Genomic DNA, 13614 nt, shown 5'->3' on the forward strand with positions numbered 1-13614 from the left:
TGGTGATGGCCAACTCAGGACGACTTCTGACTACCATCACTGACGCTCCCCTCCCTTCTCTTTTTAGTTGTTTGTCATCAGGCAACCGGCACAGCTTTGGGACATGTTTTTTTGTTATGGTTCCAGTTACTGGAAGGTCCTTGGCCAGCAATGCATCCATGAGTTTAACTGATGTGAAGTAGCGGTCAAAGTACAGGTGACTTCCTGTGGGAACGGAACCACATCTGTAGCTCTCTCTGATTTGAGAACTGATTTGAGAATGCTGCCAAAGCTTCAAAGACTTTGTCGTCAATGTACAGTGAAAAGTACTGAATAGGACTCCAGTTTGTACGAATGGTGGGGTCCTCTTCACAGTCAGGCATCCTTGGTAGCACAGGTTTAAATCTTTGATAGTAAAAAAAAAAAAAATCAATGAGGTAATGAACAGTATTTTATCTATCTACCTATCTATGGATCTGTCATACATACTGGTGTTGGCCCACAGAGGAAGACGGTTTTCCTGTTCATCTGTGTCCGTCAGCTTATGATGAGCCTCCTGCCTCCTCCTCTGAGCTTTTTTTCTCTTCTCCTGCAGGAGCAACCTCATTCTTAGCATTTTCCTCATCTGACCACTTCAGATCTGAATCTCCCTCAACTATTCGATACAAAATTCTCTCTGCCTCGGTTCTGCCTCCTACAGTAGTGTAAAAATTAAAGAGGTTAAATCAAACATAGTTATAAACAACTATTTATGTATCATATTAATTACTTACAAATAAAATACATTAAACCTGTTGATTACCCCACAAAGAAATGTGTTTTGTGGCAGAACTTTAAGAGATAAGATAAGAGATAAGAGATTCCTTTACTCGTCCCACAACGGGGAAATTCAAGTGTCACAGTAACAGAGTAGACAGTGCAAAAGAAATATATAAAGCAAACAAGAGCCTATAAAGTAACAATTATTAAAAAGTTATTAGCAATTAAAATAAAGAGGTAAAAAATAAGCATATCTTACACACATATCTATATATATTATTGGTTATAGAGTCTGACCACTGCAGGAAGAAAAGACCTGCAGTATCTCTCCTTGAGACACCGCGGGTGAAGAAGTCTGTCACTGAACGAGCTACTTAGTATTGTTATGGTCTCCTGGAGGGGAGATTAAATGTAAGCAAAGAACTAGCTAGCTGGTTAGCTATTAGCTAACCTCGTAAATCGTTAATTTGTCCATTATAGTTGACATTCAGAAAAGGGCTATTATATATCTAACAAAAGGTTTAACTGAACTTTGACCCCAAATTATAATTCCTGACATGCTCATGAACAAGAAAATATATGATAATGAAATAATGATAAAACAATATTTTACTTACCTTTTCTCTTTTCTTGGCATGTGCGATTTGCTGCAGTCTCCATTTTGTCTCAGCATGAAAAGAAATTCCCCTCATCCCACCCAAAACCATGAGATATCATTGGAAAAGCCAGGATGTCCTCTATTTAGCACACCGACACTTAGTAGGATAGCTCAAATGAGTCAAAAGATATAGACCAAAATCAAATGTCCACTACAGAGGACATAAATGAATAGGCTGGGCCTCAGGAGCGCTTTCAATTGAAGTGCTTTATAAAGCTTAAAAGCAGTTGCAGATTTCAAGAACAGTGAGACACCATATATTATACAAAGACACAACACATCATAAGAAACATCAGCAGTAAACAACAGTAAACAAGTGGGTTTGAAGACATCAACCGAACATGCTAATCTAATGTCAACAAGGAGACTGTTCTATAGAGTGGGGAAGGCCCGATCACCAATAGTCTTCTTCCGGACCTTAGGGACACTTAAAAGACCAGCAGACACATATGGGTCCACCAGGTCGGCGAGATAGGAGGGTGCAGTGCAATTAAAATGTTTAAAAGTCAACAGCAACACTTTAAAATCTGCTCTTGCATGAACAGGCAACCAGTGAAGAGAGGAGAGCACTGGAGTTATGTGCTCATACCTGTGTGACCCGGTCAGAAGACGAGCTGCTGCATTCTGCACCATCACTTCTTGGGCGGACACGACAAAAGAACATTACAATAATCCAACCTTGATTAAATAAATGCATGAACAAGAGCCACAGCATCACTGAATGACAGGATTGGTAGTATCTAGTACAAGCTTTATTCACAGTTAATACCATTTCATTTTTTTTCAAAGATCTGTTTATTTGAATTTTTACACATTACATACAGAAGATCAATAAAAACAATTAAAGCAGGTGATGTTTTTTGGTTTAGAAAACAAAATAAGTGAATACATTAAAAACAATAATAATTAATAATAATAATTTAAAATAGAAAATAGTAATAGTGAAATACAATGAAATAAATAGGTTGATATTTGAAAAATAAGTCAGTGCAAGAGGAAAAAAAAAAAGCAGTAACAATAAGAATAACACCAAAAACAACCTGAGAAATAAAAAGTTGAAATAACTTAAAATCTGCAACCAGCTTTATTGAGGTTGGTCTTTGAACTGCAGGGTTTTCATAAGTTCAAAGAAAGGCCGCCACATTTAAAAAAAATAGTTTTGAGGATCCATGTAGAGTATGTTTAATCCTTTCTAGTCTACTAAAATAAAGAGCATCCTTGACCTAGCCCTCATAGGATGGAGGAGAGGCAGGCCTCCAGCAAAATAGAATACAACATCTGGCCAATAAAGTGAGGAAGGCGACAAAACAGTTTTTTGGGAGGACCATCGCATGAGGAGGTACCCCAAAAAGTGGGACTAGTAGAGTTGGTTGTAGTAGTAAGTACGACATATAATTTTGCACTGGATTAAACCATGTTTGTCACACAGGGAAGAAGAGTGAACCAGAGAGAATCTTGTCCCATATATCCTCATTTAATTCCTTACCTGTATCCGGCTCCCACGATAGTCTGAGATCTGATAGTGGAGTGATTTTAAGGGAAGACAAGAGATCATACCTCTGGATGTTGGTGCCAATTTTGGAGAGAAATACATTTTAGTGCAACGGTATCCTCATACAGGGATACCTGCTGCTGCTGCCAATCGTCTCTCCCGAATATGTTTCAGGTGTGTGTGTCTGCTTTAATTAAACATGACTGAGGAGAACCCGCTGAGCAGCATGTTAATCCTCTGAACAAATTCAAACACACACACATGATGACATGCAGAGTGGAATGCAGAGATATGGCGAGGGAGCGGGGAAAGGAAAGGCAAGAGCCACTCCTCTTATTTTGAATCTTTTACTCGCAGTGGGAGGAGCCCGGTTTCAGGGTCACAGTGACATCAGTGTTTAGATTTATCACAGAATTAGAGGAACTCATGTACACCTGATGCTAAAGAGTGAAATCTAAATTTGCAGAGTGATATCTGCACTTAATGAATGTGGAGGATTTTAAAAAGAATACTTTCTCTGAGGTGAAAGTGGAAGAAAGACCAAAACTGTACCAAGGTGAATGTTGTTAATTACCTTTCGGTGGCGTCACTTTTCACGCAGCACATCCAGAAGGGCTGCATTCCACAGCCTCACTCCTCCTCTTCCTCCTCCTCCTCCTCCTCCTCCTCTGAAGCATGCCTGTGTGAGAGTGTTTGGGTCACAGCCTCTCACCAGCCTGAACACACAACAAGGAGAAAAGAAGAAGCATCAATGAAACTGAGCAGGGATTAAACTCAAAGGTAAGTGTCTTCAATTTAACATCCCTGTAACCTGTTTTGGACTGGCACTAATTTTTGTGTCACAAAAATACCACAGAGGGAGGTTTCATCTGAGTTTAACCTCTTTGTGGGTCTATTAATGTAACACCTTTTTGTAATATTCATCTGTAAAGTAGTTAGTGATTATTTACATTCGATAATGTGTCAGCATCAAACTGTCCGAATGCTTAAATCAGATAAAAATCAGTCAGGAAACTTTTCTAAAATGTTTAAATAAAACGTGAAAAAGAATCAGTGTCAAAATAGAAGTTTCAATAAAACAAAGAAGGGTGGTAGTTAATTTTTATGATTTATAATTTTATCAGAAAAACATTTTCTGGTGGGGAGGATATACTTCTTATGACAACATATACAGTTTTCCTGTTGCTAAATTTGAAGCATATCAACCAGTTTTAATAACATAAACATTCTTTTTTATTAGTCTTGTGAAACAATCATTATTGGGATGAAAAGATGCTTTTTTATTTGATAATTTAAACTGTTTCTTATTATTTACATGGTGGTGATAGTGAGGATGAATGTGAAAGGTGCAAGTAAACAGAGAGTGGAGGTATGTGTGGGTGGAGCCTGAGTCCCCCAGGAATGTCAGTGTGTTCTGCCACATTCCTGCACTCAGCAAACCTGTGTGTCTTCTCCTGTAATGATTGGGCACATACACAGATACAGAAACCTTCATTCACACACTGAACACAACTTCAACACTTGACACTTAGCCGCTGTTTAACCGACACGCTTTGAACTTTAAAAATGTGCTGGTGGCTGGATAGTTTGTGGGAGTTCTTCATGATATTTGATGCAAAAACGAATCACATGTATAACTCCAGGTAAACAAACTAACCCTGGTATGAAATAGAATTTAACTCAAAGACGCACCAGCTGTGTAAACCAGGGGTGACACTGATACCAATATTTAGAATAACAGTTGGGCCGGATGAGGTGTATATTGTGCCCATGATAAGGTAAATTATACCTTAAAAAATGTTCATTATGTATCATATCTAGTGTCTGAATGGCAGATCTAAATATAATGTCACATCTAATAGTCTCTTCAGAAATGCTTTGTTATTTTCAATGTCTGTGTTCATCAGTTTTTATTGCGGGCTGTCAATTCCAGAGGTCTAGAGACAGAGTGATGTAGTTTTTACATTTCCAGTGGCAATATTTGAGTCCATATTTTTGCGGGCCATAGTCCAGGGTCACTGTAACAGATGTACAGATGTCAGACTGATGCTCTGACCCGCAGACCTGTCAACACTCCTGATTTAGGCGGTATAGTCTACCGCTTTTTAACTTATTCTCCCTCTGTACTCCTGAGTTGTTATTTCTCCTGATAATCTCCCTATTTCACTTTTATATAAATCAAATGAGTGTCCCTCAACTTCTATGGAGTGCTTGTATGCTCATTGATTTAAAGGACCCAGATAAATCCCTTTAAAAAGCACATAGATTGTAGATTCATATTACAGAGACTCCTGCATTCAAAACTTTATTCAAATAATACTATAATGGTATTAACATCATAATATGGTGTCAACGCAACAGTGGTAATTTCGTTAATGAAAATTATGACGATAAATGTTCGTCAACGACTATTTTTTCATGATGAAAACGAGACTGAGACGCGCTAAGATGCATCACTGATAATAAAAACTCTGAAGAACATATGTTTTGATTTTGTTGACGAGACAAAAACATTAGTGGCGGACCGTTGGACATTTAGAATCCATGTTTCCCCCTGTGCTGTGCGTCTTTAAAGATGGCGTGATGACTTCCTGTGACAGTCTGAGTTATTATCTGAGGGGCTCAGTGTTAGCTTGGTCTCTACCTGCAGCAGGTGTCCTTAATGAACCAGCTCTCCTCACCTCCATGCATCTGTCTCATCTTCATTGAGGATTTTTACCCCCCGGTGTGCGTTAGTGACAAAGACACAACCGGGGGACGTCTGTTTAATATTTGATGTTTGACGTTGTTGCCGCTCTCACCGTAAAAAGCTTGACGTCTACAGCTTGATTTAATCCAGTTTGGTGAAACATCAGACACATTTAGTAAGTTTGGATCAACTCCTCATCATCAAAGATGCAGATGCATTTCAGAGTGCCGTGAACTGACTGTCTGTCCAGTGCAGGTGCATTCAGGGACCGTCGTAAATGTGCATTACAGTCCTCATATTGTGTCCATGGCATTTTTATTTGAATCAAGAGAATCTAAATATCTTCATAGTGGTCACATCAAGAATGTTTTCTTTTTACTTTTTAGCAGGCTGAATCATTTAACTTAAGAAATTACACAAAAGTGTTAAAAAAGTGAAATATTGACTATTTGAACACTTGGTAGCCCTGATACTGATATCTGATCTACTACATGAATTATTTTAGAGAGAGAAAATGTTTTGGCAAAAATCAAAGACAAAAATCTGACTAAAACTAGACTAAAATGTTTTGAGTTTTCGTCGACTAAAACTAGACTAAGACTATAAAGGGCTGAAAAAACTAAAATGTGACTAAAACTAACAGGCATATTCGTCTTAAAACTAAGACTAAATCTAAAATAGCCGCCAAAATTAACACTACAATGCAAACCCCTCTACCTGGAATATGATGCGTTACTCCTCACTGCAGTGGCTCACTCTACTCTCACTCTTTAACATGTTAATGTATTTTGTCATATTTGTAAGACATGGATTTTTTAAATTTTGTATGATTTCATTGTTATATTGTACTGCAAACCTTGAAATTAAGAGACATTTGAAGTATTTGACTTACATATCCGTTTATTAAATGTAATTATCTGCAGTTCAGGCTTATATATGGACGGGGCTGCTGGGTATAGGCTGATTCTCCCTATTTTTCACAGTCCAATGTTGGCAGGTATGGACGCACTCCTCTCCCCGTCTCTCTCCCTGTGACCCGGACGGTCTGGTGGTCACAGCCCCTCCCCCTCCGTAGTCATGTGTACAGCGCGCGCTCTCTCTCTCTCTCTCTCTCTCTCTCTCTCTCTCTCCCTCCTCCTGAATAACAAGCCTCACCTGTGTCACCTGCTCCGCTGTCCTCTACAAGCTGCTGCTGAGTCTCTCCTCTCTTCTTCTCTGAGCTGTGAGAGGACGGTTTGGTGTTAGAAGAGCTAACGGTCATTTAAGCTAACGGTCATTTAAGCTAGGCTGAAATCTGCTCGTCATCGTCGGCTCTGTGTTTAACTGTCTCACCTGGTTGAGAATGACCCTGGGTCATTCGTTTTCCATTTCACATCTTTTAAAAAAAAATTAGCCCATAAATTCCCTTACTCCCATCTTTTAATTTCCTCTTCTTCTTTTCTCTCGTCGTGTTTGTTCCCCTGGTTTCAGCCCACAGTGACAGTTGACAGGTCTCTCAGTGACAGGAGGGGGGCGGGGCTAGCGGGATGGGAGCGGGAACACTTTTGTTTTGAATGCACGCGCTGAAATGGACTAAACCATTTTTACATGGAGGGAGAGGGAAATTGTTTTTGACCACTATATGACGTAAAATTAGGAAAATAAAACAATGGGAAGCTTACTATGAGACTCAAATATTACTGATTTAAAAAGTTTTTTATGTTTATTTTTGTATTACTATTTCAGCAAATATTTTCACTGTCACAGGGTCCAGTTCTGGGCCCCCCTTCGACCCAGGGCCCGGGACAACTGACCCGGTTGTCCCCATAGACATGACGTGCTTTCCCATATATGTATATATATATCTATCATTATGCTGTATAAAATAGGCTTTCCCGCTGCTGCAATACGTCAGCGCGTCCGCCATATTGGATGTGGTGGTTCTGTAAACTAATACAAGTAGATGTGAAAACTGTGGGTTTTATGAAAAAAATTAATTCTCTGATGCATTTATCTAATTTTAATCAACCGTTTTTACAATAAAGGATAAAAAATAATGTAAGTACTTAAAATGAAAATTATTTCGAAAAAAAAAACATACTAAGTTTGTTTATCAAATTAATAAAAGGCTGCAACTGGTAGTGAGTCTGCTTTTTAGCAGATGAATGATAGATAAACTCCATTACTGAATTTATAGACATTTTTTAATTGTATAAAATATAATTTAATGCAGGAAAAAAACATGCAGTACTTACTGTGATACAGTCAATGCAGCGTCTACGTATGTATGTCTATGGTTGTCCCCACCTGTCTGCACGCCTGTGTATTTGTTTATATACATAAATATATATGTTCCTTAGTTAACAAGTACAGAAGCCCTCAAAGGACATGATCAAAAACATTTTATTTTCTCAGTTTGCTCGAGATAACGAGTTAATCTTCTAGTTATCTCGAGAAAACAAAGCTTGTTATCTTGAAATAATGAGAAAAACGAGTCGTGATCTCGAGAAAACAAGTGAAATTAACTTGTTGGGCTGACCCCGGCTGTGAAAAAGGTTTCCTGGGGCCTGGAGTCCTGCCTCGAGTCCACTGTTTATATTAATAATAGTTTGTAAATAAAAGCAGCTGAGAACCAAAAGTTTTCTACTGCTGTCCAGGGTCCTGGTTTCTTCATTTTATGCCTCATGGGTGAAACAAAAGTTGTATGTGTGATCTATTTGACTAGGGGTTTTTGTTTGCCTTGTGCTATCCCGGTAAAGTAGGTGAAAATAGTGGCTGAAGGGGATACAAAGATGCTAAGAAAATACCAAAAACAATCAAAGTAATAAGTTATCCAATTGATTTTAGCCTCATGAATACTTGACTCAATGAAATAGACATCAGTTAGATTTTTTTCTCCAGTCACGTTTACACAACCACCCTGTGAAGCAAGTTAGATCGATGTAAATACCTGTAAAATATTTTTGCATTTTTGGTGCTCAACAAGTTAAATTTGTTTAATTCTATCTTTAATAGGACTTAAATGCCTTGCTTAACCTGATTGTATGGACATTGTATAAAAACGTGTTGTCTATGTCCTTGCAGGTCACTGGTGGTCCCGCAGCAGCGTGATGGAGCTGAAGGTGTGGGTGGAGGGTGTGGTCCGAGTGGTGTGTGGCCTGTCCCTGAACACAACCTGCCAGGATGTAGTCATAGCCCTCGCACAATCAATAGGTAAGTGGCTCAGTTTTCATATGAGACAGGCTCTCCCACATATACTCAAATACCACCTCTTAAACAAGCATGTTTATTAAGACTAACTCCTCCGATAAGGAGCTGTCTAACTTTACTAAGATCTGACAAGACATTACTACAAAAGATTAGTAAATAAAAACAGGGATGGATAACGTACACACCTTCATGACATAAGGCAAGGTATAGATCCTCCTGATCTAATTTTAATGAAACGTCTGACACAAGAAAAGGAGGACTTGTTTCTAATCCTCATAAAGCTTTAAGGTTTCTTGTAACATACTGAATGTTCGTCTAAAAGAGAAGAGCTCATCAGTTCAAACCCAGACACCAGCTCAGAGTCTAAACTGCTATGAATCCCTCTTGCAGGTCAGACAGGACGCTACATTCTTTTCCTGAAGCTACGAGGGACTGAGAGACAGCTGGTTGCAGAGGACTGTCCTCTCCGGCTTCTGTCTCAGCTGGGTCAGCAGGCAACAGAGGTCCAGTTCCTCCTGAGGAGGACCGGTCCCAGCCTCAGTGATGGTCGAGACACAACCTCCGGAGAGAGAGGGGTTCCTCTGCACAGACCATCAGAACCAGATCCCCCCAGGAGCAGAGAGCCACACAAAGCTCTCACCTTTAATCTGGGTCCCTCAACGAATCCCAGGAGGACTAAACCAAACAGGGCCTGGTCTCCGTCCCCGAGAGCCTCCCCGGAACTGAGAGCTTCCCCGGTCTCTTTCATAGATCCACTAAACCCTGTGAATATATCCAAAGATGAAGTGTTCAGACAGATTCTGCAGCAACAGAGACGTCTGCAAGACCTGGAGATTCAGCTTCAAGCTCTGGAGAGGGACACGGAGGTGTGGGAGCTGGAGGAGTCGGCTGCTTCAGTTTCTAGTCTGGATGTGGTCTCTGAGAGGGAGCTGGAGGAGCTGGAGCAGAGGCTGAGTCTGAACCAGGCAGAGCTGATGCACAGCGAGGACTGGGAGAGACAGTTACAGGAAGAGATGGACAGAGAGCGAGGTACGTCTTTAACTTTACTATATGGTGGCCCTAAAGGTACCAAAAACCAGACCTTTATGATTAAAGGGACAGCATCAGATTCATGACTCTCTGAACACCAGGGTCAGAGAGTCACCAGATTAGAGACAGTTATTGGGGACAGGTGAGCTGCAGGTGCAAATCCTCTCCATACATCTTTCTGTCTTTTTATTTGAAGTCTCTGAAAGGTCTCTCTAAGGATCATTCTTCTGTAGCAATGCATTGTGGGAGAGTCTAGATCAGTAGGGCAATCATAGTTTACATTTTCTACATTTCTCAAAGAACAACATCTCCCTCTATCGTCTCTAAAACATCTCTAAAGAATGTAAACACTTCTCCTCAGATATGCAGAGACGTCTTCACGAGATACAGCTATCGATGGATGATCACGGCTTTCACATCAGCGAGCTCCACGCCCGCTCTGCACACCTGGAACAGGACCTGAAACTCAGAGCCCAAAGACACAGCTCTCAGACGGGGCCCCGGCAGCCGGACCAGGCCCTGAAGCCGCTGAAGCAGGAGCTCCATCACCGGCTGAAGCAGGGAGACGACCTGGATGCGAGGTTGACAGTAACTCAGAGGGAGCTACAAGCTGCGGAGGAACAGCTACAGGTAGAAACAACTTCAGCTTAGAGTCAGTGAGAAGTGGCGACCTGTAGTTCCTCTCCAGCAGGGGGAGCTCTAAACGTTTTGCCCTCACTTCCTGGGAGTAGTTGTGCTGCCTAGCTTCTAATTCAGATTTTTGTCACTGGGCATTTGTTCCTTGTACTAAAAATGTCCCTGCATCGTGTAGGACAGGTGGGAGCTGATGGAGGAACTGAACAAGGAACTGAGACAGTGTAAGCTGCAGCAGTTCATCCAGCAGACCGGCGGGCCTCAAGCAGACCAGACCAACCCTCTGCCGGTCAACGAAGTGTACCTAAGGAACGCCGGGATCATGGAGTAACAATGGCCAACAATAAACAGCTGAAGAGTTTGTTTACAGATCAATTTAATGAAGTAAGAGTTATAAAAGTGTTCAAAGAAGTCTCACTTTCTCTCTTGAAGTAAATGAACACAAAGAAGACGATATAAGCAGTCACATTCAGGCTCAGAGGAACTTGAACCTCAAGTCTTTCTAAGGTTATAATATTTAAAATAACAAAAGAGATCATTATTTTTTATCCTACAGCAGATTTATTATATTTAACATATTTAATGTAGAGTTATTTCACTGTTTAATGAAGCCTTAAATGCAGCTAAGAAAGTAAGGAAAAGTCTGCTCTGACACATTTCCTCTGTTACTGTGCGTGTGTGTGTGTGTGTGTGTGTGTGTGTGTGTGTGTGTGTGTGTTGGTGTGAGTCAAAGTGTTGGAGTGAAAGCCAATCACTGCCATATCCTCTGTGATAATTAAAAGCAACAGTGCCGTAAATAATGAAGTTATAAACTAAAGAAGGAATGTCGACGCAGCAGCAAACACTGAATGTCTGAATCTTTGCACGTGTAAATGTCCTACCAGAATTTGATGCATAAATCTTTGTTTAAAGTCCTTTTTATGAAACATTTTATATTTTATTAAAGTCTTATTTGTTGTTTTTGAAAACAGCGTGTGTTTATTTTCTGCTCCAATCCAGGCTTGTATGATATAGTTAGCTTTTGCTCCAGCAGAGGGCGCCAAAGCTTCAAACACATTCACCAAACTCCCAAAGCTTCAACAACAGACCCTGTGTGATCCAACTATTCACTGTGTGTAATGTGGATGAAACACCTCCATCCTGTGTATGTTTTGGCAGATATTTTAGATTTAGTTTGTTGTTGCTTTATCACTGAAGTCCATCAGGGAAAAACTTCTCTATGAAAATAAGAAAGATGCATGGAGGCCGTAAGACTTTGTACTCGTTGCACACTTGTTGCAGATAAGTGGAAAAAGGAACACTATACCCCTCAACTCATTCAGCCTAATCACAGAGCTGCATTGCTTGTCTTTTGACAGACTGGTTAGACGCACAGTGGGGGAAATATCAGGTATTTTGAATCAGAATCAGAAATACTTTATTCCAGCTGGAGGAGGGAAATTTGGTCAATACAGTTGCTCTTATTCACTATAAAGGCTGATTTATACTTCTGCGTCTCCCCTACGCAGCAGGGGCTGACGCGGACATGAGCCCCACATACTTGTGCGTCGATGTGTCTGTGTCGCGCAGCAATTCTCCGCCGAAACGCTTGAGGGCAGTGCGGTCTCTCTGATAGCCGGCCGCCTGCTTCCGGTCCCGCTACGATCTCTGTTTACTTTTCCACAGAGATTCAGAGCGTGTTATGTTAATCTACAGCTGATACATGTTGCTGTTTATCATACAGACATGATTAGATTAAGAATAGAGAGGAGGAGATGAAATACACGGACGATGTGCAGCCGATGTCCGGGATCCCGGAAGTGTTGTAAATGCGGGAAAGACAAAGCCACCGAGCGGACCAATCACGGGGCTTGCGGTCCGCGTCGGCTCTACGGGGAGTTACATTTTGGAGGAGGTGCACGTCAGCTACTTGCGTAGGCCTCGGCGTAGGTACGGGAGCTACGCGGACCCCCGGCGTAGGCTACGCCGTTGATTCAACGCAGAAGTATAAATCAGCCTTCAGTAAGGACATCAGAATATTAATAGAAAGAAGGAATAAAATAAGATACAAATACAAAAACAAATACAGTTTTAATAATTTAATTTTCACTTTATTTTCCAAAAATAAGAAAGACAATGACAGGGAAAATACACCTGATATACAATAAGACCAAAACACCTAGAACACACACACAAAACAAACAACAAACAACAACAACAATAATAAACCAAAAAAACAAGGAAGGCCTTGTTTCCATGGGGTACACATGTGGTGGGGTTGGGATGGGGGGGGCAATATTAGTCCAGTTTTTCATTATTATTTTAATTACAAATATAGTAAAGATAACAATTTAAAAAGTAAGTATAGAAGCGCAGAATATTTTAGATAAAGCTTTGTACAACAGTTCTGAAAAGGAAAAGTAATACAAGGATATTAAAGTGGTAAAAGGATGTCTTTTAGCTTTCAGGTTCCACCTTATCTCACTGACAAAAACGAAACACACATTGGTGAGAGTTATAATTATCAGTTTTAGCTTTTAAACGTCATGAAACATTTATAGTCATACTTTTTGTAAATAAATGAACCCTGCCTCCACTTCCTCACATTGTAAAATAATGAAGCCAAATTACCCCGGTGAGAGGCGCTGACATGTGCTGCTGACGTAATCTGGAGCCAAGGCAAGCACAGAAGCAACCTGCAGGCTGGTGGGGCCGTGGTATTTAACTTACCGGTCAGTACGGTCCACAGCGTCACAGCACATGTTGTGTACTGACTCTTGTGTTAGTGTTTGTTACATTTCCTCTCACCGTTCCTCCTCTACTCTAGTAATCCTGTTCATTTCCTCATGGCTCAATTATTGCAGTTCTCTTTTCCCCAGCCTCATTAAATCTTCTCTTCACCGCCTACAATGATCCAAAATGCTGCTGCAAGACTGCTAATCAGGTCAAGTGAGAAAACCCACATCACACCCATTTTATTCTCCTTACATTGGCTGCCAATCAAATTCAGAGTACAGTTTAAGATCGTCTTATTAACACATAAAGCAATCCATCCTTACATCCTCAGTAGACCCCTTAGACTTTCTGACCAGGGTCTGCTTGTTGTTCCTCGTGTTAGACTAAAAAGAAAAGGTGACGGTGCCTTTGAGCATGTGGCTCCAACTCTCCGTGCTGTTTCCACTGAAGCTTTCAAGAAGCAGCTTAAAG

At 40.6% G+C, this 13614-nt stretch overlaps 1 protein-coding gene and 1 long non-coding RNA gene across 3 annotated transcripts; one reads left to right on the forward strand and one right to left on the reverse strand.

Annotated features, from left to right (window-relative positions):
• Nucleotides 1-1588: 1588 nt before the first annotated feature.
• On the reverse strand, nt 1589-7086 carry LOC117810913. Its single transcript, XR_004630876.1, has 4 exons — nt 6910-7086; nt 6733-6797; nt 3463-3604; nt 1589-2031 (listed from the first exon to the last, which is right to left on the reverse strand). It is a non-coding gene; the product is annotated as an uncharacterized LOC117810913 (long non-coding RNA).
• Nucleotides 3135-11396, forward strand: LOC117810911 (ras association domain-containing protein 7-like). 2 transcript variants are annotated; one of them, XM_034680910.1, is made up of 5 exons: nt 3135-3668; nt 8641-8769; nt 9157-9795; nt 10157-10425; nt 10607-11396. In XM_034680910.1, the coding sequence occupies exons 2-5, from the start codon at nt 8667-8669 to the stop codon at nt 10757-10759; spliced, it is 1164 nt and encodes a 387-aa protein (XP_034536801.1). In that variant the 5' UTR covers nt 3135-3668; nt 8641-8666; the 3' UTR covers nt 10760-11396. The 2 variants fall into 2 exon arrangements, with proteins under 2 accessions (XP_034536801.1, XP_034536802.1); XM_034680911.1 differs by having other exon boundaries at nt 10612-10764.
• Nucleotides 11397-13614: the final 2218 nt, after the last annotated feature.

The sequence above is a fragment of the Notolabrus celidotus genome, chromosome 3 (genome assembly GCF_009762535.1).
Source record: "Notolabrus celidotus isolate fNotCel1 chromosome 3, fNotCel1.pri, whole genome shotgun sequence".
Lineage (NCBI taxonomy): Eukaryota > Metazoa > Chordata > Actinopteri > Labriformes > Labridae > Notolabrus > Notolabrus celidotus.